This window comes from Saccostrea echinata, unplaced genomic scaffold, assembly GCF_033153115.1.
Source record: "Saccostrea echinata isolate AGI-Se365-2 ecotype Australia unplaced genomic scaffold, CSIRO_AGI_Sech_v1 ptg000001l, whole genome shotgun sequence".
Classification (NCBI taxonomy): domain Eukaryota; kingdom Metazoa; phylum Mollusca; class Bivalvia; order Ostreida; family Ostreidae; genus Saccostrea; species Saccostrea echinata.
Window position 1 is genome coordinate 1,422,501 of NW_026889750.1, and position 21,167 is coordinate 1,443,667.

Genomic DNA, 21,167 nt, shown 5'->3' on the forward strand with positions numbered 1-21,167 from the left:
CAACATGTCATCTCTAAAGAATGAATGTTCATATGAAACTTAAAAAATCTTTTTTTGGAAAAAAGAGACCAACACACACACAAAGTTAAACAATTTGCCCAAACCTGAAAATCCTATTTTCTATATGTGTGTGTGTGTGTGCATGGTTTAAGGGGAGGAGGGGGAGGAGTTGGAGATCACACTTTCCCAAGTTACTTTTCTTTTGCAAATGACTCTTTCAAGGCCTTACTGTTTTTAAAGGAGTTCATGTTTCCTTTGAGATGGGGGGGGGGGGGGGTTCAAGGTCATTTTTACATAGAAATTTAATATCTCCAAAAATTCCATGGGGGCAGACCTTAAATCTGTCATAAATCTACTGCCTATTCTGAGCTCTAACATTCTTTTAAGTATTTTAGAACTATGTAATATTTTAAACATATATCAAATAGAAAAAAATACAACTGTAAAATTAATGTTTATAACTGAACATTTTAAATGCACCCTATAGTAGTATCAGGTAGATAATTTTTACATGATTGTAACATCAGATTTCAAACACATAGATCATCTTGATCATGATTTGCAGTTTTTAAAGATTTTAATTCAATTTCATTCTCCTCCACTCTTTAAAGAATTAAAGCATACACTTAGATCTTAAATTGCTATATGGAAGAAGTTTCTTGTAAGTTGAATCTGAGTCTGTTACCTGTAGGATTGTGTTTTTGAACAGTATGCTAAAGATTTTTATGCCTCCGTAATCAAAGATTCAGGGGCATATAGTTTTTGGTCTGTCTGTCTGTACGCAAAAATTTTAACTTCTGAACAGATGGTGCTAGGGCTTTCATATTTCACGTTTATTCTTTGTGATAAGATCCTTTCTTTGCATACCAACATTTTTGTCCTCTCAATGTTGAAGTTTGACCTACTTCTGAAAAACGTTAACCTTGACCATGAGCTGCCGTACAGGGCATCAAAGTTTCACAAACATGTCTTGTTTCATAAGTGATTCTTGGTATTTATGGAAAAGCTTAAGAAGTGTTGTTAAATGGGCTATTGTGTAATGTATGTTTGTGTTCAGTTAGTTGATAATATTTCTATTTTTTGATTCAATTTGATCGAGTCTCGAAACATGGTCTGAGTGGGTGTTTTTTAACTCCATTTCTTTCTATTTTCATTGTTGTTTCACACTTTGTCAGTACTTTTCCCACTACATTACAAATGATTAAAAATGGTCTTAACCAAAAGTTCTTACTTTTTCATCATGTTCATGATCTTAAGATCATAAAGTATACTGTTGTGTATAAATTTATCATAACCTGTAAGTCAGTCACCTTTAAGCTGATTGTATTTTTTTAAGATTATTTTTGAGGAATTTGGCATTGATCTGCTAGTAAGTCAAAACAGTTTTTTGCCAGAATCTGTAGCCAATTGCATAAAGAAGTATTCTGTTGCATTTAACATGTTTAAGTTTTTGTCTAAATTTAACTCCCCAAAATCTGACTTATAGGCATGTACAATTGATTACCTCAAAGTAAAATGAAGTTTTACTATGCAGTTACAAGCTTATTCAGATTTCTGGTTATTAGTGCACTATAGCATATGCAACCTGTAGATTTTCAATATTTTCTGTCAATTAAGGCATTTTCTAAATTTATATGTCACAAAATGATGCATGCTATTTTAATTTTTGAATCACAGTACTTGCATTGATGTTTATGATAATTATAGGACAGATGATACAAACAAACTACACATACATGATAACTTTAAAAAAACCATGAAAATAACAACTTTAGTCATGTTTATGTAAGTAAAATGAGTAAGACTTAGTTTAACTACAAAGGTTGTATTTTTTCATTCAAAAATTTTATAATATTGTCCTATAAAGTGATAAAAAAAATTGTATAGATTTATAAGGGTGATTGCAGAGAGGTAGAATTTTTAACATCAAAGAAAGTGTACAATTTCTCAGTATTTTAGAAACTTGATTTTTGCACCATTTACAACCATTTTTTTTTTTTTTTTGGCTTAATTGTAACATCTGTTCTCAAGTGCTATATAATTTCAAGCATTAATATTGTGTTTTTATAGTGCCTTGAGGCTATCTATAGGTCTCTCAACCTGTGTCTATTATATAAGAGATTTCATGGAATTAATAGCATCCCTGTTTATGCATGTATTTAAGTTCTTGGCACCTCGTGTCACATCACGGCAACATCCTGATATATATTCATCAAGATTTCCTTATGGTGTTTGTCTTAAACAGCATTTAAAAATCCAAAAATACTTAATACCACTCTGACAAAGTCTGTTAACACCAAGGATTTTATTTTCTTAACAACAATACACATGCAATTCAAAACAATTTCCGGCACTGACATATATAATAATAATAATGCATTTCTTTATATATTTATCTTCTTTCCTTAAAAATAAATAATGAAGTAAATGGTTTTATTACATTTTCAACAGTGAAAGACTTTGATTAATTTATTGAATAAAAGTGATTATTCTGTCACAGTGTGAAAGGATACCAAGGTGATATTCTATCACAGTGTGAAAGGATATCAAAGTAAGTAAAAAATAATTTCTGGCCTGTCATAGGATAGAGATAGTAATTAAATCATCTTGATAGAGACTAAAATTAATAAATTATGTATATCTGTTTTTAATTTCACTGAAATTACTTTTTAAAAAAAAGGATTTAAAAAAAAAAACCCATTTTCTAGATTTGATCTGATTTCAAGAAGACTTAAATTGGCACACAAATAAATTATATTAAGATGAATAATTAAGTGCCTGGGTTTTAGATTTTGATGAATGGTGTAGCTTGATGTTTTCAAGGTTTTCATTTCCCTTGTGCCCTGGCTATACTGTACGTACCTTTAAAATTAGAAAAAGGTGTTATAATTATACATCTGTTATAAAATTTACATTGGTTACCAGGCATGTAAAGCAGGTCCTTATATATTCTGAGTGCATGGATTGAAAAAGGTCCCAAGGCGAGCCTGTAAAGGCAGGGATGCTTAGTTACAAAGAAGAATGTGGTGTTATTTTAAATTTTTGGCTGACATTATTATGGAAGCGTGTTCTTTTTTGCAAAACATCAGAGATTGACAGTTAGTCATGGTCTGTTGGTTTTGAATATTATGATCATTTTTGATAGCTAGTTGTTAACTCAGAAGACAAATTTTAGAAGCAATCTTTGATTGAATCAAAGGTATTCATAGATCATCAACTGAAATTTTATTCATGTCTGTCATTTTAGTGCCATTTATGAAAATTTTGATAAAGATAGTCTTTGATTCGGATTTGCATAACTCATTTCAAACTATCTTTATAATTTTTAACCTGGATTCATGTCAGCTACTGCAATATTAATTTTCAGGCAGTTTTAATTAAGTCAATTTAAGCCATGGAATTCTTGAACAAAAAGCATTTCTTGAACTGAATATTTTTACTTGTATGCCTTAATTTGATATAACAAGTAATTTGCAAACTACAACAATTTTTCGTCTATAAAGATATTTATATATATTAAAATAAATAAGTATGCACATTTTTGATAATTAAATATCAGATGTATTAAATGTATTATAGTTTATCGATCATCAAATATTTATTTCAAGATGAAGACATGCAACTTTAATCAACATGCATGCAAACCTTAAAGCTATATATGGTGTATCCGAGCTAAAAAAAAAATTTTAAAAAATGAGATAAAGTGTAGATCAACATATTTGTTATTTACGTTCAAATTAAAATTTTCACCGATTTTAAACTTGAATATCCCCACGTTTCTGTAGTTAAATTGACTTTAAACTGTGTCTGATATTTAAATGCGGAGTCGGTAAATAAATTGGTTATTGTTTTAAATCTCTGATATCTATGAAACACAATTGATTTAAATTGTGCAATTTACAGGAAAGTCCTATCTTTATATAATGTCATCAAACAAATAGAAAGATCTTTTTAATTTTAATAAGTCTGAACTTATCAAAAACACGCCATATATGACTTTAGCAGCTAGACTAAAGCTTATAATTATTAAAGTGTCAATAATCATTCGATATGTATATCATGAATGTATCAATGGTCTCTGACAAATTTAAATTTGGTCTTAGAAAGTTAGATTTTTAAGAAATAAGAATAATGGGGAAAATTATTAGTAATTTTAATGGATTATGAAAACAATGTACCCCTACATAGTTTTGTGAATTAACAATGGGTACATGTTTATGAGAGAGAGAAAGAGTTTAGTAGGAAGATTGATTATTTCTCAAAATTCATTAATAATGCTTAAACATCCTCTGTCACATTGATTATTTCTTGATACCATCTATACACACTTGTAGGAAACAATAATGATGCTGATAGCTATGACAGCAGAGAGACGTGATGTTTGATTGTCACCAGGAGACTTTGCTCTTTTATTTAATGTATCTGTCTGCATTTCAGTTTCAGTTGTCCATTATTTTCTTTTTCAGCAAAATTAAGGCTCACAAAATCAATGACGACTAATAGACTTTGAATGAAGAACTTGAATTGAAAACTGCTCTCTTGTGGAACCATGTCTAACATGTCCAAAACTCAGTTACTGAATAGTGATGCCAGCACGAATACAAATTCTGCAAATTCCCATGTGGAATCGGTGCCGGGTGGTTCAGCGGAGACTGGTCCAAACTCTGTATCCTCCACACACACCCAAGTGACAAATCTGACTTCCACAACAATAAACCCTCCCTCATCTTCTTCTTCATCCACCCCTGAGGAGAATTTGAGTCCTCCTCCTCAGATGACCTCCAGCACTGCCCTGGACAGTCAACCCACACAACAGAACCTGTCACAGGTCAACGTGTCATTCCAGTCGACAGCGGTGGTACGGGTCCAGATTGAGTTGCATGATGGGACAGTGTATGTTGTGGATTCTAAGGATGACTCAAAAGTTGTTGAGGACTTGTGTATTCAGTTGCTTAGGAAACATTTCATAAAGATGGGACCTGCTGCTGTTCAGCTCTTTGGACTGGCTTCTATAGACAAGAAACGGACACCAAAAATGCTCTGGGTAAATCCTTGTATTACGATGGAGGAGCTAAAGAAACAGATTCTAAACTCAGCCACTGCTAATGCAAAAAATATTTTCTACCTGAGGATCAGGTATGTTCCAGGGAGAAAGTTTGTGCACAACTTGCCTTTTCTTGGACAGGATCTCCTAAAGTATCTGTACCTACAGTGTAAGGACGACTTTGTTAAAAGCCGCCTCAGTGATATTTATGAACAAGACATAAAGAATGAGGCCAAGGCCCGAGGTTATGCTGTTCTCAGCATCGTCATTGCCATTAAAATGGAGAATAAAAACTATGAGGAGGTCCTCAACAAACAGAAACTCGAGTCTTTCTTGCCCTCCCATCTGATCGTGAGATTATGGAGGGGTTACCAGTTGAAGAAGAACATGAAGACCAAAACTGAAGAGTTTTTATCGCAGCACAGTACCACCTCTGTAGAAGAACTCTGGCTGGGTTATATCAAGGTAACAAAACGGATGTGTCAAAATTTGATTTCCTCTTTTTATTAGCTCACCTGAGCTGAAAGATCAAATGAGCTTTTCTGATTACATTTTGTCTGTAGTCCGTCTGTCCATCCGTCCATCTGTAAACTTTTCACATTTTCGACTTCTTCTCCAGAACCACTGGGCCAATTTCAATCAAACTTGGCACAAGGCATCCTTGGGTGAAGGGGATTCAAGTTTTTTCCAAAGAAGGGCCCCACCCTCTTCTAAGGGGAGATAATTAAAAATTGGTGAAAATTTGGTGTCATCTTTCAAAAATCTTCTTCTCAAGAACCATAGGGCCAGAAAAGTTGAAACTTATGTGAAACCTTCATTACATAGTGTAGATTTAAGTTTGTTCAAATCATGACCCCCGGGGGTAGGGTGGGGCCACAATGGGGGACCAAAGTTTTACATAGGAATATATAGGAAAAATCTTTAAAAATCTTCTTCTCAAGAACAACAAAGCCAGGATTAGTCATATTGATATGGAATCATCCTCAGGTAGTGTAGATTCAAGTTTGTTCAAATCATGACCCCCCAGGGTAGGGTGGGGCAACAATAGGGGATCAAAGTTTTACATAGGAATATATACGAAAAATCTTTTCAAGAACAGGAATTTAAGCCATGATTAGTCATATTGATATGGAAGTATCCCCCAGTATTGTAGATTCAAGTTTGTTCAAGGCATCCTCCAGTAGTAGGGTTGGGCTATAAATGTGGGTGGGGGATCAAAGTTTTTCAAAAGAACATATATAGCAAATATCTTTAAAAATCTTCTTCTCAAGAACCACAAAGCGATGATTAGTCATATTGATATGGAATCATCCTCAGGTAGTGTAGATTCAAGTTTGTTCAAATCATGACACACACAACTCCCCCCCCCCCCCCCCCCCCCCAAGGGTAGGGTGGCAGACTGGCAGACATCTTTAAAATTCCATTTTGAAGAACAGCAAAGCCATGATTAGTTATATGAATATAGAAACATCCTCAGAAAGTTTAGATTCAATTTCATTCAAAACATGGCACCTGGGGGTAGGGTATGCTTAGAACAGACAATCAAAGCTTTACATATGAATATATGCTCATGAAGAACAGCAGGGCCATATTGACTCAGGTGAGCATTGTGGCCCATGGGCCTCTTGTTTTTCAACATTTTGATTACAGTACTGGTTTCCAGTAGGCAAAAAAAAAAAAAAACGAAATTGACACCTTACAAGGTTTTCCATTTAAATTCAAAATTTAAAAATGAAAGAAAAATTTGTTTTTGTATAATTAGGATGTTCTGAATGAGGTACAGAGCTATGGAGTGGAAAGATACGAGGCCCAGCAGGTCACTACGGGGAGTCCACGTCCCGTGCGGATCACACTGGATGTACAGCAACACGAGGAAAACGGGGGCACTCAGTATAAGGGACTATTCATCCATAATGTAAGAAATTGTTGATGTCATTGAATGGTGAATACGATAATTTGTGCCAAACAATTTTAGTCCAATTTTTTTTACTTATTGAAAGATTATCACCTTAATGCAGAGAAGTGATAAAAATAAAACAGGAGTGAACATTCCCCTGTATATACAGTTGTTACCATTGACTCAAGTAATTTGGCAGCTCATATTTGAAATTACAAACTGCAGTTTTACCAGCTTTTTTTTTCAATTAAGGGATTTTTAGCATTTATGTCAATTTGAAATCATTATTCACAGTCTGAATTATATGCTTGTATTTAGAGGTATATAAATGATACCCTGATACATTGATTGTATCGATCACAAGGACTCACAATATGTATATCATATCATCATATATGTATTATGATATAGTACAAGATAAATTCTATTGTCTTATTTGAAAAATAAGGTAAGCATTTAGGTAGCATGCAATATTGGTTTTCATTACAATTTTTATTTGCTTTAAAAACAGTTAAAAATTACAGTGTTCAAAAAGTGTTCCACAATATGTTTAGAAGTGCAAATCCAAAATATTGTGCATATAATTATATTTTAATGCTAAATTGTTATGGATTTTCATTTCACAATAATTTTTTTTTTTTTGTTTCACAGGAATTCTTTTCTTCAATAGATGATTTCCGAGCCATCCATATATCACCAAACCATGCTGAGGAAAAGAAAAAGTCCTGGAATGTTCATCTAGACAGATCTAATGGCTGCCCAGCGGTAGGTTGATTGATCGATTGGTTGTATTTTTACGTCCCTTGTTGCATTATTTCACTCATAAAAGATTTCACCCGCTGCCAGTGAAGGGCTTCAAATGTAAATTAACCTTTACTTGGCACTATGGGCCATTAAGCCGTGAGAGTTCTTTGGCTGCCATGAGTCGAGGCCTTGGTTTTTAAGGTATCTTCTAAATCACCTGACACTTTCACTTCAAAGAACCAAGCACTAAGCAAAGGAACAGATGCTACCTACATGTATTTTATATATGTCTTATAGTGTCTTAGGTTTGTCTTAGCTGGGAAATGAACCCACTACCTTCCTTTTACCGAGCTATCTTTCTACAGACCGAGCTTCCGTGACAGTGCTGTGTGGTAGGAATTAATTTTAGGCTTAATAAGATAGTTGGGAATATACTAGTGATTAAAATAATCTTTTATCTTACATAATCAGACTTCATTGATTGATTGATTGATTAATGAGGAAAAATGAGATATGACTTTTCTAGATTTGTATGTAGAAAAGTGTCTTGAAAATTTTATGATCGACTTAATATATATTAACCCTTAATTGTTTGTTCAAAGATGACATTTGATCATATTGATTAATTAGCATGGTTCATGTTCAGTCTTGTTTGTTTTGTGATGTTTTATTCATTGATTGCAAAGGACTATTTAAACATATCTCCGTTATCATCAGGAATTTCAATATAACAATTAGCAGCATCAAACTTTAAAGCTTAAATTTTTGTTTTGTTTTTTATCCATTAATCTGAGATCGAAACGTAAACGTGGAGGAGTATTATAAAGGTCGTTATGAATATTTATTGAGGGACAGCCACACTGTGGGGTACGTCATTTACATTTTGTGGGGGGTTAATTTTCATGGATTACATAAGTACTCCTTACTACAAATTTACACCCTCAATATTAATATTGATACTAGTAGACTATTTATTCTTTCATAATAGTTAGATGTTCACCCACAAAATTGTGTCCTCATGAACAGAGTCATTGTTTAGGAATCCAGGAAATTTAACCCCCACAAATTCAAATGATTCCACAATAGACCATTCCACTGAAGTTTTCAAAGAATTGTATGCCAGTTTGATTACCATCTTAGATCTTGTAGGTGTTTGTAAGAATTTTGGAAATGGCAAATGTCAAGAAAAAGGATTCTGGTTTGGTTAAATGTATATACTGGAGCACATACATGTATATTACACCCATCTGTAGTAGCTATTGAACTACTGATGCACCTTTAATATAGATATATGCCAAATGCATATGTAGGAGGAATTAAATGACTGAGTCTTGTCAAAGCCAAACACACTCTGAACATTTTCAAATGAATTTTTAGGGGATGGGGAAGGGGGGTGGGGTTAAAAGCTCAAAAATATCTGTTGTCAGTATATATTATACAAAACTTTATATTATCAAATTGGTACTTGAATTGTTTCTTTTCATGAATTATGGGAAGGTAATTTACAGAGTTATAAAATAATACTAGTATTTGTTTAACAATAAATATTAAGTTTCCTTTTTGGGTTTGACCTTCTGTACCAATGATACCAGTTATATATTAAATGTTTTGAAATACATAGCTGCAGTTACCAGGTTAAGACTTTGTTATGACACTTCTTTGTATAATTATGTAAAATTCATGGAGACATAAATCTCCTCCATATCACCAAAAAAAAACTTACACAGCTATCTGATCAGGCAGACTAGAGGTATCAAGTAGAATATTTATGACACGTTTTCAGTATAATAGGATAAATTTATGACACATTTTCATTATTTTGATAAATTTTTGACACATTTTCAATATTTTGATAAATTTATTGTGATGGTGCTTTATTTTTAGGTGTTGAGATTTGAGAGTAAATCTGTAGCAGAATCTTTTGTTTCTGGGATCAATGGATACTATCGCCTGATTACGGACTACTACATGAATCTTTACCAACAGATGGAGCTGCCAACCCTGCAGGAGATTAACAGACTAAAGTGTCATGGTCCTATCGAGTCAGTGTTATATTCCTATACAGCAATATCATATAGTATATAAGAAATGTGAATCAGATATCAAATCTTTGTTGATTACTGCACAGAAAGAATTTATTGTGCAAAAGAAAGACAAAAACAAATTGACCATTTTATTCCATATACAAGTCTTGTAACTCATCACTGAGCAAGATTTGTAAAAATTAAACACAGTCAAACCTCATTATCTCAAACTCAATGGAACCATGAATAAAACTTCAAGATATGTGAGGGTTCAAGATATTGAGGGTAAAATACTTAAAGGAAAAAGTGCTAGGGACTTCCAAGTCACTTCGACATATCCATGGTATTCGAGATATTGGTGTTCGAGATAGTGAAATTTAGCTGTACTTGCCATGAATGAATGATGTTAATGTTAGAGAAAAAATAGAATTCCTACCAAATAAAAATGATATTTTGTATACCGTTATTGATAATTATTTTCAGAACAAACACAGCTGTTCGTAAGCTAAAAACCAAGTACCTGTCAGACGAGTACTACATTCTTAAGCAGAGTATGTTGGTCTTTGACCAGTTGGCCATACTGTTTTGTTGTGGTGGACAGACCAGAAAGAGGCTGATTGACCAGAAGAAGAACCAGTACTGTCTGGAGGGGGAGGAAGAGGAAAAGTTCAAGGACATCAACAGCATCATCAGATATATGTCAGAAGTTCGCAACCTTCTCCCGAAACACCCAGTCAAGGTCAAACCCCAGCAAGGTACATACATTCATATATAAACCTTGACACCTGTGTCTTAAAAGAGTATATCACATTCATTTTATGCCTGTCTTGCAAGAGTATGAATTTAAAGTAATTTCAATGGTTATATAGCCTCAATCTTTAATCAGTAAAAAAATTTGAGCCTTCATCAAGCTATATGTATAAATTAAGGTGGAATTTATGGTATATGAGTCATGTAGAAATCAAACACTTGTTCTCTAAAAATTTCTACCCTTCCATAATTTGTATCAGTTGCTAAAAGCTTACTCACAGACACTTGTGCTTGCCAAGGATTATAGTTGTAGTTATAATACTAAAAAAAACATTCATGTGATCTTTGAGGTACAAAGCATGTTGTTTTAATATTGTAGAGCCTGTTGATGTTTTGAGAAAACTCTTTGTGGAAGAAATAATTCCAGATGAAGAGGAGGAAGCAGCCATGAACAATCAGAAAAAGAAACCACATCTTATCCTCCCAGAAGAGGTCAAGGTCAAAGAAGTCATAGGTAGGTCATAGGTTAGAGGTCACTCTAAACATAAAAAAAATATAGAAAGAAAACAATAGCACTGAGGGATGAGGTTGATTTTCTGATATTTGAATACACATGTATGTCAAGCATGATTTATTTAAAGGGTTGCTGACAACTGTGATCACAAATCTTTAGTGATCAGTATATGACATGTGTCTCTATTTTCCTGATGGGTCTGCGTAATTGTCTTATCCGCATCTTGTGAATGTAGGAATTTTTGAAGGAGGGGATTTACCCTAAAAAGAGCTATGTTAATTTTCATGTTAATATCCACCATGTAGCAATGGTTATGTATATATTTTATTTAGCATTAACACAGTCATATATACTTCTGTTACAGAACTTGGAAGTTTTACGGAAGTTCGCATAGGTGACCTTGAATGTGGAGCTCTACATGCAGTCAAACAGTTACGTCACACCTCTAATGATCAGATGTTCCGCTGTTTTGAGGTTTGATATGTGCTTTAAAATTTGTGATAATAATTACACAATATGCAAATTTAATTGAAAATGGTATTTGAATTCTGTAATTTTTTCATTATTCTGCATTTACTACATACTCATCTGATATTTATTATACCCCTCGCAAATGAAGTGTAGGGGGTATGTCTGTCTGCCTGTAGACATGATTTTGTTCGGACCTGTTCTTGGAGACTATTGCATGGACTTGTCTGAACATATGTACACTCATTATTCACCATACGAAGGTGTATACACCTTCGTATGGTGAATAATGAGTGTACATATGTATACACCTGGTATTTTCATCATGTTTGGATAATTTTTCTGCATTTTACAGATATGTTTTTTTTTTTTTCATTTTTATTGACTTGGTCATTTTGGGTTCATGAAGGTTTTAGACATAGAATCTTGAACTGCCAGTTGGTAAATCTGTACAATAATGTGAATTGCAGCTTAAAACTACTCATTAAATCTCAAAAAAAAACTTTTAAACAAAGTTTTTTGGTACATAGTCCCTACAAATCTAAGAGTCATGCATTAACCTTATTAAAAAATGTTGCATCAAGATTACACACTCAGAATGACATAAATATGTCTATTGTACTACAGATTCATGGTGCATTACACAGCAGATACATGTATTGTAAATCCATTTGTCCCTTGGGAGTTATGAGTGGACATGCATCCAGTTTAAGATGAATTGATGAGTTCAATGTAGGAAGCTGTTAGAGAATCTCTGATCTAGCAGGTGTTATCTATATCATCTGGGAATTGGGTAGAAGAATTAAAGATCTCTGTTCTATAACTCTCTTAATTGTAATTTAAAGTCTGTCAAATTGAAATGCATAGTTACTGGATTTTTAAAATGAACTTGGTATCAAGTTAACAAGATTAATTTGATATTGTATGATATGATTTTTTTTTAAATAAAGAAATTGCAGAGTGTCATATGTCTTATAAAGATGACAGATAGTTGCAATTTATTTTTTCAATCTATTAAAAAAAAACAATATAATTATTAGTATTAATGTTTTATTAGGCTGTGCCTTAGTTCATCATCATGATCATTCATTAAAATAATATAATGAGCAATTAAATTTTCAATATAAATGTTTAAACAAATTGTGAACACCTCTTAGATCCATAAAATATGTTTAGTGACTTTGCACCTTTTTTGAAATCCCAGTGGGGATATTTGTCCATTCTGGAGAGTTTTAGTTGTATAAGTAAGCTTTTATTTAATTAAGCCCCAAAATGAATTTTCCTGTGTCCCTCTACACTCGAGTGGAACAACACCAAAATTTTATTTTTTTAAATATATTTGCTTCAACAACGCACCAGAATTGTTTTCCCCCGTTGATTTACAGAATATACTTGCCTAGTACGTCATTCCGTATTAAAAAAAAATAACAATAATTCAGCTCCTGCTGTTACAATAACACTGTGATATTTAATAGGGAAATGAACTTGCAATAAAATATTTAATTAAATAGGTCTCATTTTACTCTGTCTACATGATTTGCACACAAACTAAGATTGTGTATAAACTAAATTTTGTATAAAGTGGGTGAGAGTACATTAAATATTGTATTATTGATGCATGTATTACATTTATTTGATGGAAGAATCCACTTCTTTAAAATTTCAAATATTTCTTACAGTAATCCGTTTAGAGCTACATGTACTGTATACATGTACAGGGAAATTTTTGCCCCCCTTTTTATATTTGCCCTACTCAAAGGTTTGGTGAATATAAAATGGGGCAAATTCAAAAAACACATTATAATTTCTTAAACAGAATTGTGACTGGGTGAATTTAAATCGGGGCAAAATTGTTTGCAAGTGTGAAAGGGCGAAAATAACACAGGGCAAAAATAATCCTGTGTACAGTTTTCAATTTGATGAACGGCAAGACAGTTTTCATAAGTAATAAGAGAAAATATTCAGGTGGATGTAAATATATGGTCTGTCTACAACATTCATATTAAGATATCGCATAAATTCCTTATTTTATGCCAGTATTTGAAATGGCTCGTAAAGATGTCAAATCGCTAGACCATAGATACCATGAATTTGCATAAGATTTGGTCATGATTTTTTTTTTTCATGTTATTTTAGCAAATATAAAAGGGAGTAAATAATTTTACAAGTAGTGTTTCTTGCAGATGTATTCAATGATAAATTCGTTGCGTATTTTTTTTTTTTTTAGGAATATTACAGTATGCAGTGCCCTCCTCATCATTCTATTTAAAACATTTTGTCTACTGTTGATTGAATTTATTTTTTTAAAGTTAAAGTGATTGTTCCATGTAGGCATACAGCAAAAGGTGAAGACCTTTATTTTTAAGAACTTAACAAAAAAAAAATTATTCTGACTTAGCAAAGGTGTTAATACTATAGGAGATTTGTGTTTTTATCACCAGTATATATATACTTAGTCACAAGTGTCTTTATTTTAATAGGTTTATTTTTTTTCCTGGTAGTTGTTCAAGGTTGACATTATGTTGGCATCCTAAGGAACATAAAAATGAAATTAGATTTTGTTGGGTTTGGGTGTGCAATAAAAACAAAAAAGAAATTAAACATACCCATATATTCAAAAAATAAAAATTTAATACAAGAGCAGAATTCATTTTGTGAAGCCTTAAGGCATACCTTTGAATTAAATGTTGCAAGGTGGTGACAGAATTAGGACAGATAAATCTGGGATGATGAGGTGTATATCATTAAGCAGGTATAGGTTTCATGTGTTTGAAACATGAACACACTATTTTAGGGATTATCTCAAAGTCAATTTTATTTATTGCAGCATAGGAAAGTTCTAGATTAGGCATGCTAGTATTAAACAGATTGCTTAAACTCAAGCTAGAACTTATATATAAAAATTTTCAATTTTTTCATTAAGTCAGTACATGAACATAACATTCAGGCATACAGAATGTACTTCAGAAAATCATCCTTTACTTTAGCATGGATTCATCAAAGTACTGTAGATCACCAAATTTTCCTGACACTGTAATTTTCACAAGACAGTTATTTGGTATCTATAACCAAGAAAAATATTTCAAAAAATTTTTTTTACTGTAGTAAATTTTCATGAGCTTATGATCTTTTGATAAAGTTTCCTTGAATAAAAAATGATTTACACTAGTCTTATAATACAGTATATACATGTACATGTAGTTGTATTCATGTACTACTGACCAAATGATAGGATCTTTCTTTCTTTGAGTTTTTTTTCTGATCAGGGACATATCATTTAAATATGAATATTGACCTTCATAGAGATTAAGTTTTTATCAACTATAATTACCCTTTCTCTGATTCTATATTCATCTTTTGATTCTGGATGGAGCATAGGGCCTTGGCAAAAATCTTCCAGCACTCTCTGTTGTGGGCAGCCTTCTCCCCCACCCCCACCCCCACCCCAGCTCTGACCACACTGTCTGATTTCTTCCTAACATAACCTTCCTCAGGTTGTTCTTTGATGCCTGATCCCACATTTGCTTTTGGAGTTTCACTCAAGTGCGTTGTGGCATGTAATGTCTTCGGCCAGTTTTCTGAGGATGTATCCAATCCATCGCCATTCTTTACAAGCTATTTGCCAAATGACTCTCATTCTACTAATTGTTGTTTATATTTTCCAGCACTTTCAGCATGCTGTTCAACAGCTGATCAGGATGGATGATCCCAAATTCTTTGTTCGGGTACATGGACTTATCCTGACCACCCCTCCGATGTTAGTAATGGAAAAAGCCCAGTATGGTTCCTTAGCGTCTTTCTTCAAAAAGAGGAAGCCTAACCAACCAATCAAACCTTTTCATCTGCTGAATGCAGCCAGTCAGATGGCTCAAGGAATGTTGTTTCTGGTAAAAAAAAATTAATCACGTTTGAATGCTTTTACTGTACATGAGTTTATTTATTTCTTATTTTAAAGAATTCATATTTTGTCACCTTTTGCAGTATTTGTGGAGTAAATCATGATCTCAAACAAAATGAAAATAAATGTGAACATTATCAAAATAAACTTACTGCTACTTTAATTTGTGCTAAATTTAGATCATGCTTGAATTAGTCTACAAGGAGTCTGTTGAAGTGTACGTGTTTTCTAACAACACCATTACATTTGTTTCATTGAATGTTACGTTTTGTTCATATTCTGTGGGGCACAGAAATGTCAAAAAACCATCATTTTAGTACCAAATTTCAAAACACATTATAAATTCATATTACCTGAACAAACTTAAATTTCTGTGTGGTTCTTGGACATATGCAAGTGGAGATGCCATGGTCTCATACATGTAGAAAATTTTATGTGAAATTCCAAGACATGCAGTGGTTGTATTTTACAATCAGTTTCTTGCCTCTCTTTCAGAATGAGCATCACTTGGTTCATGGAAACCTGCGTTGCCGTAACTTGTTAGTCTTTCGCTATGAAATTGATGACATTCTGGTAAAGATCGGGGATCCTGGAATGGTTACTCTTCTGAATAGCCTAGATCTACTGAATCAACAGAACAGACACAGGTGAGCTACACAGTCAAATTTTATATAATGTAAATGCTTTTTATTCATGAGAACTTTATTTTGGCTTAATTACAAGAGACTGTTTGCTCACAAAAATTTTTCTCGCATTTATATTTTTATTAGCATAGGATATATAAATTTTGACTCGCTTATAAATATCAAATACCTATCTCACACATATAAAGGGTGGTGATCTGCAGTATGTCAAAATATTTGCCAAAACTGTTAAATTAGGTCCCCAGGCATCCATTTCTTAGACAAATTTCTAAATTAATTAAGACTGAAATATTCCTTAACAAACCAGCATGAATTTAAATAAAAATTGACACTTAGATCAGAATTGTTAGTAAATCTTTTTTTTTTCTGGGAAACCCTGGTCTTGGTCCAGAGTTTTAGTCTCAAGGAGGGGCTTAGTTGATCAATCATTGGAAATGTAGTACATACTTGTTGAAACTTGGAAAAACAGTTTACTTGATAATAACAAGTAATGAGCCTCTTCAAAAAATTGTTTAACAAAAATGTTCTTGGATAAAGAGTGCAGACTTCAAGATGTGACAAGTTAGTTATATTTTGAGTTTAAAATCCTCCTCACTTGAGGCAGATAGATATTGAGCTATGAGATCCGTACAAGCTTAGGAAATTCATGTCATCTGGCTCTCAAGTTCAAGTGACGACTGATGTGAAGTTCATCATATACAGACAACTAATTTAGTATGATCATGGGTTATGAGCCTTCAACTAAAATTTTAAAAAAAAAAATACACCCCCTGGATCCAGAGATTCAGGTACAAGGTTAGGGAAAGGTGGATCATTTTGAAGAAAAGTTATATTTTTGAGTATACCAGCAAGTAAAGTCTAAAGAGGTGTATGAGTCTCTTGTTCAAGTACATGATTATGAATTGTTATCAACATAAATTGATAATTAAAAATGAAATTGGAAATGTGAAATACGTATCTTGCCGACATAAGATACAAGCAAGAACATTTATTGATCAAATAACAATAACAGTTATAACTGATTTTATGAGTTTGTGTGATTTTACCTTAAAATTTCTGTGATTTCAGGTTACTGTATTTAGCCCCTGAACTGTACACAGACTATCAGAAAAAGGAATTAACTTCACGGATTTCCAAAATGACACCACAGTCAGATGTGTTTGCATTTGGGACAACCCTTTGGGAAATGTTTTCTGATGGACTGAATCCTGTAGACACACAAAGATTCTCAAGCTTACCTAATGACAAAGTAAAGTGCATTGGTTTCAAAGGCTTGCTATCCCCCTCCCCCTTTCCCCCATCAGATATATATTTTAATTATACCCCCCGCAAACGAAGTTTAGGGGGGGTATATTGGAATCAGCATGTCCGTCTGTCTGTCCGTCTGTCTGTCCGTCTGTCTGTAGATGAGATTTTGTCCGGACCATTTCTTGGAAACTGTTGGAAGGATTTGTCTGAAAAATTGTTTCACTTATTATTCACCATATGAAGGTGTGCACCTGGTATTTTCATTATGATTGGATAATTATTTTGCATTTTACAGGTGTTTTTTTTCATTTTTATTATGTGGTTTTGTCTGGATCTGTTCCCAGAGACTATTGCATAGATTTGTATGAAAATTTGTACACTTATTATTTACCATATGAAGATGTGCACCTGGTATTTTCAACATTATTTGATAATTTTTCTGCATTTTACAGGTGTTTTTTTTTTTATTTTATTTTTATTGACTTAGTCATTTCGGGTTCATGTCTAAGGTTTGAGACATAGAATCTAGAACATCTGTACAAAAATGTGAAATACAGCTTAAAACTACTCATTAGAACTAAAAAAAAAACACAAAGTATTAAAAACAGTTTTTACATTACACAGCAGATAGTGTAGATCCATTTGTCCCTTGGGAGTAATGAGTGGACATGCATCCAGTTAAAGATTAATTAATGAGTTCAGTGTGGGAAGCTGTTAGGGCATCTCTGATCAAGCAGGTCTTATCTATATCTCAGGGGAATTGGGCAGAAAGAAATAAAGATCTCTGTTGTCTAAGTCTCTTAATTGTAATTTATGTCTGTCAAAATACATAGTTACTAAAACCAGCCTTTTATTTTTAAAATGAGTTTGATATAAAGGTATTAAAATCAATTTGATTTTCTATAATTAATTATGATATTCTTTTTTTCAACAATCAATTTGCAGTGTGTCATGTCTCACAAAGATGGCAGATAGTTGCAAACTATTTTTTCAATGTAATAAAAAACACTGTGATTATTAGTGTTGATGTTTTATTAGGCTGCACCTTAGTTTCATTCATTTAATAAAGTGCCCCACCACAGCATGATATGCCCATCAAATATTGTTAAATTATCAGAAACAGTTTAGATTCAATTGTTTGAATGACATCTTTGCGAGACAAGGCAGTCTGCAATTTGTTGTAAAGATATAAAAATTCAAATAAAAAATGTACAATATAAAATAATTAGTTTAAATTATATTATACAATATCATATAAGTTTTAATTATTATATACAATATCAAATTAGTTTTAATTACATCAAATTTATCTTGAAAGTAAGACTAGCCAACAAGAACAATTCAATACAACAAAAGCAATTAATTAAGAGACTGATTCCTTTTGCCCATTTCCCAAGAGATGTAGATAACACCTGCTTGATCAGAGATGCTCTGCCAGTTATCTCCTCACACTAAACTCATTAATTTATCTCTAATTTGACATGCAATTTTCTGCTATCAAAATTTTCCTTGACCAGTGCCTGATCATTACACCCATGGGAGAGGTGGAATTTTTGTTGTCACAGATTGCTGTAAAGAACATAAGGAAAAAAATAAGACTAGTATTTTCTTGATTTAACACTTTTTTAATAAAGATACTGCAATACTCTGACATCTTTTGGGATTGTGTAATTTAAAAGTTAAAAGACATAGTTTTTTGATTCTAAGTCTAATGGTTTTCTAGTTATGATTTTTCCATATTTGGCCATAGCGTCTTTATTAAAGGTCAGAACGACATGGTTTTAATGTGCGACACACCTTCTACCCTAGATGTATCAGCTGACAAAGTTTGATAATTCTAGGCCTAATAGTATTAAAGTTATGAGCCAGACATGAAAAAGCTAACGGACGGACAAACATGAACGCTATAACATAATACGTCCCGTCATAAGACGGACGTATGAAAATATATAATGAGTAATTAAATTTTCACTGTAAATGTTTAAGGAAATTGTGAACACCTCTCACATCTAGAAAACATTAGTGATTCGGTACTTTCTCTGAAAAACCCAGCGGGGGGTATTTGTCCCTTTTGGACAGTTCTAGTTTTAAATAAATCATTTCAAACATATCAGTACACATGTATTTTTAGCTCACCTGAGTTGAAGGCTCAAGTGAGCTTTTCTGATCAAAATTTGTCTGTTGTCTGTCGTTACTATTGTAGTTGTAAGCATTGTAAATTATTCACATTTTCAACTTCTCCAAAACCACTAGGCCAATTTTAACTTAACTTGTCATATTTGTTCAAATGAAGGGCCATGCTCACTATCAAGGGGAGATAATTAAGAATTCAGGACATTTTGGGGGGGGGGGGTGGGGGGGGGGGGGGGCGGTAGTCAATTAAAAATCTTTTCAAGAACCACTGGGCCAGAAAAGATGAAACTTATAGAAGCCAGCTTTTTGACATTGTTAGAATCAATTTTGTTTAAAACAGATTCAAGTTTGTTCAGATCATAGCCATGGGAGTAGGGTGGGACCACAATAAGGGATCAAAGTTTTTCAAAATATATATGAAAAAAAATATCTTCTCAAAAACAGCAGAGCCATGCTGGATGGGTCATGCTGAGTGATATGGATGTGCAACTTTGAGCAGATTGAATTTTGTCAAACTGGGCCCCCAAGAGTATGATGGGGTCACAGTAAGGGATTAAAGTTTTACATGGAAATATAGGGAAAATCCTAAAGATTTTCTTGTCTAAAATGATTTTTAGACAAGATTCCATGATTAATGGTATTAATATGCAAACATAATGCAGAATCAAATTTGTTCAGTTTATGGCCCCGGGGTGGGGCCACAAGAAGGGATTAAAGTTTAACATGGGCATGGATACTGTAAACCAAATTCTACCCGCATGCCAGAAATATCCATGAGTTTTGCGACCCTCATTTTCTGACAAATACAGGTGACTCTCAATGGCTCGAACTTCGATCTCTCGAAGTTCTTGATCTCTCGATTATTAGTCTACACAATCCCAGTTTGGCAAACATTGCACTTGAGATCCTATCTCAAGAATTGTATACCAATTACGAGCAATCTTGTGAAGGACCGATCAAGCCCACGCCCGGGGAATAGCCAAATCGACACTTGCTGTTCAGGTTTCATGTAATCATGAAATGAGAACAATTGAACTTAAAATAACCATTTTATTTATTCAAAATACAATCATTGTTGTTGAAATCAAGTGAATTACCTGTAAAATACGAATGAAAATGTGTAATGACATTATCAAGATATACAGTGGCTGCAATGTTATTGATGACAACTTACACAAACGATCACGTTACACAAACGATTCCGCACGATAAACGCACGATTAAACCTGTTACACGAACGATCCTTCACGCACACGATTCTACACATTACATGATCTTTCACGATTGCTAACACAAATGCACAATTCTTCATGCAAAATGGTTAAAAATATTTAGGAGTTTTTTTTTGTTTTGTTTTTTTAAACAAAATAAGGCTTCATATTTATTTTCGATTCCAGATAATTATTGATACTATTCATCAACTTTGGAATACTGAAAAAATATTTTGAAATGGATATTTTTGAAACTAAATAAGACTTATAAGTTATAATAATTTTTAGATTACAAATATATATCTACGTAATTTTCCGACTTAAGAAAATTGATTTTGTTCTTTTTGATTGATATGTCAAGATCTAATTTATGATCGATTGCTGCATGTTCTATCAGATGATGTAGGTGGGCCGTGAGTTTTGATTATTTTGGATTTTATGATATGCAGTAAGGGGGGATGAGATAAAAAAAAAAAAAAAGGCATAAAAATGAATTATAACTATATCCATTTTTCCATTTGTGAATTTCTAAAATTAACAATTATTTTACAAATCATTCATATGCAGAAATTATAAAAATAAAGTAAGTTAC

General features: G+C 32.9%; 2 protein-coding genes across 2 annotated transcripts in view; one reads left to right on the plus strand and one right to left on the minus strand.

Moving 5' to 3' along the window:
- LOC133182719 (MAM and LDL-receptor class A domain-containing protein 2-like) overlaps positions 1 to 21,167 on the minus strand; it is a 232,327-nt gene that overhangs the window by 163,076 nt on the left and 48,084 nt on the right. The gene's annotated exons all lie outside the window — the stretch shown is intronic.
- LOC133182730 (tyrosine-protein kinase JAK2-like) overlaps positions 4,504 to 21,167 on the plus strand; it is a 44,226-nt gene continuing 27,562 nt past the window's right edge. Inside the window, exons 1-10 of the mRNA XM_061317580.1 lie at positions 4,504 to 5,509; positions 6,807 to 6,959; positions 7,593 to 7,706; positions 9,570 to 9,727; positions 10,193 to 10,464; positions 10,839 to 10,973; positions 11,338 to 11,447; positions 15,107 to 15,328; positions 15,835 to 15,986; positions 17,052 to 17,232. Coding sequence (XP_061173564.1) covers positions 4,550 to 5,509; positions 6,807 to 6,959; positions 7,593 to 7,706; positions 9,570 to 9,727; positions 10,193 to 10,464; positions 10,839 to 10,973; positions 11,338 to 11,447; positions 15,107 to 15,328; positions 15,835 to 15,986; positions 17,052 to 17,232 — 2,457 coding nt within the window. The 5' untranslated portion in view covers positions 4,504 to 4,549. The remainder of the gene's footprint in view (positions 5,510 to 6,806; positions 6,960 to 7,592; positions 7,707 to 9,569; positions 9,728 to 10,192; positions 10,465 to 10,838; positions 10,974 to 11,337; positions 11,448 to 15,106; positions 15,329 to 15,834; positions 15,987 to 17,051; positions 17,233 to 21,167) is intronic.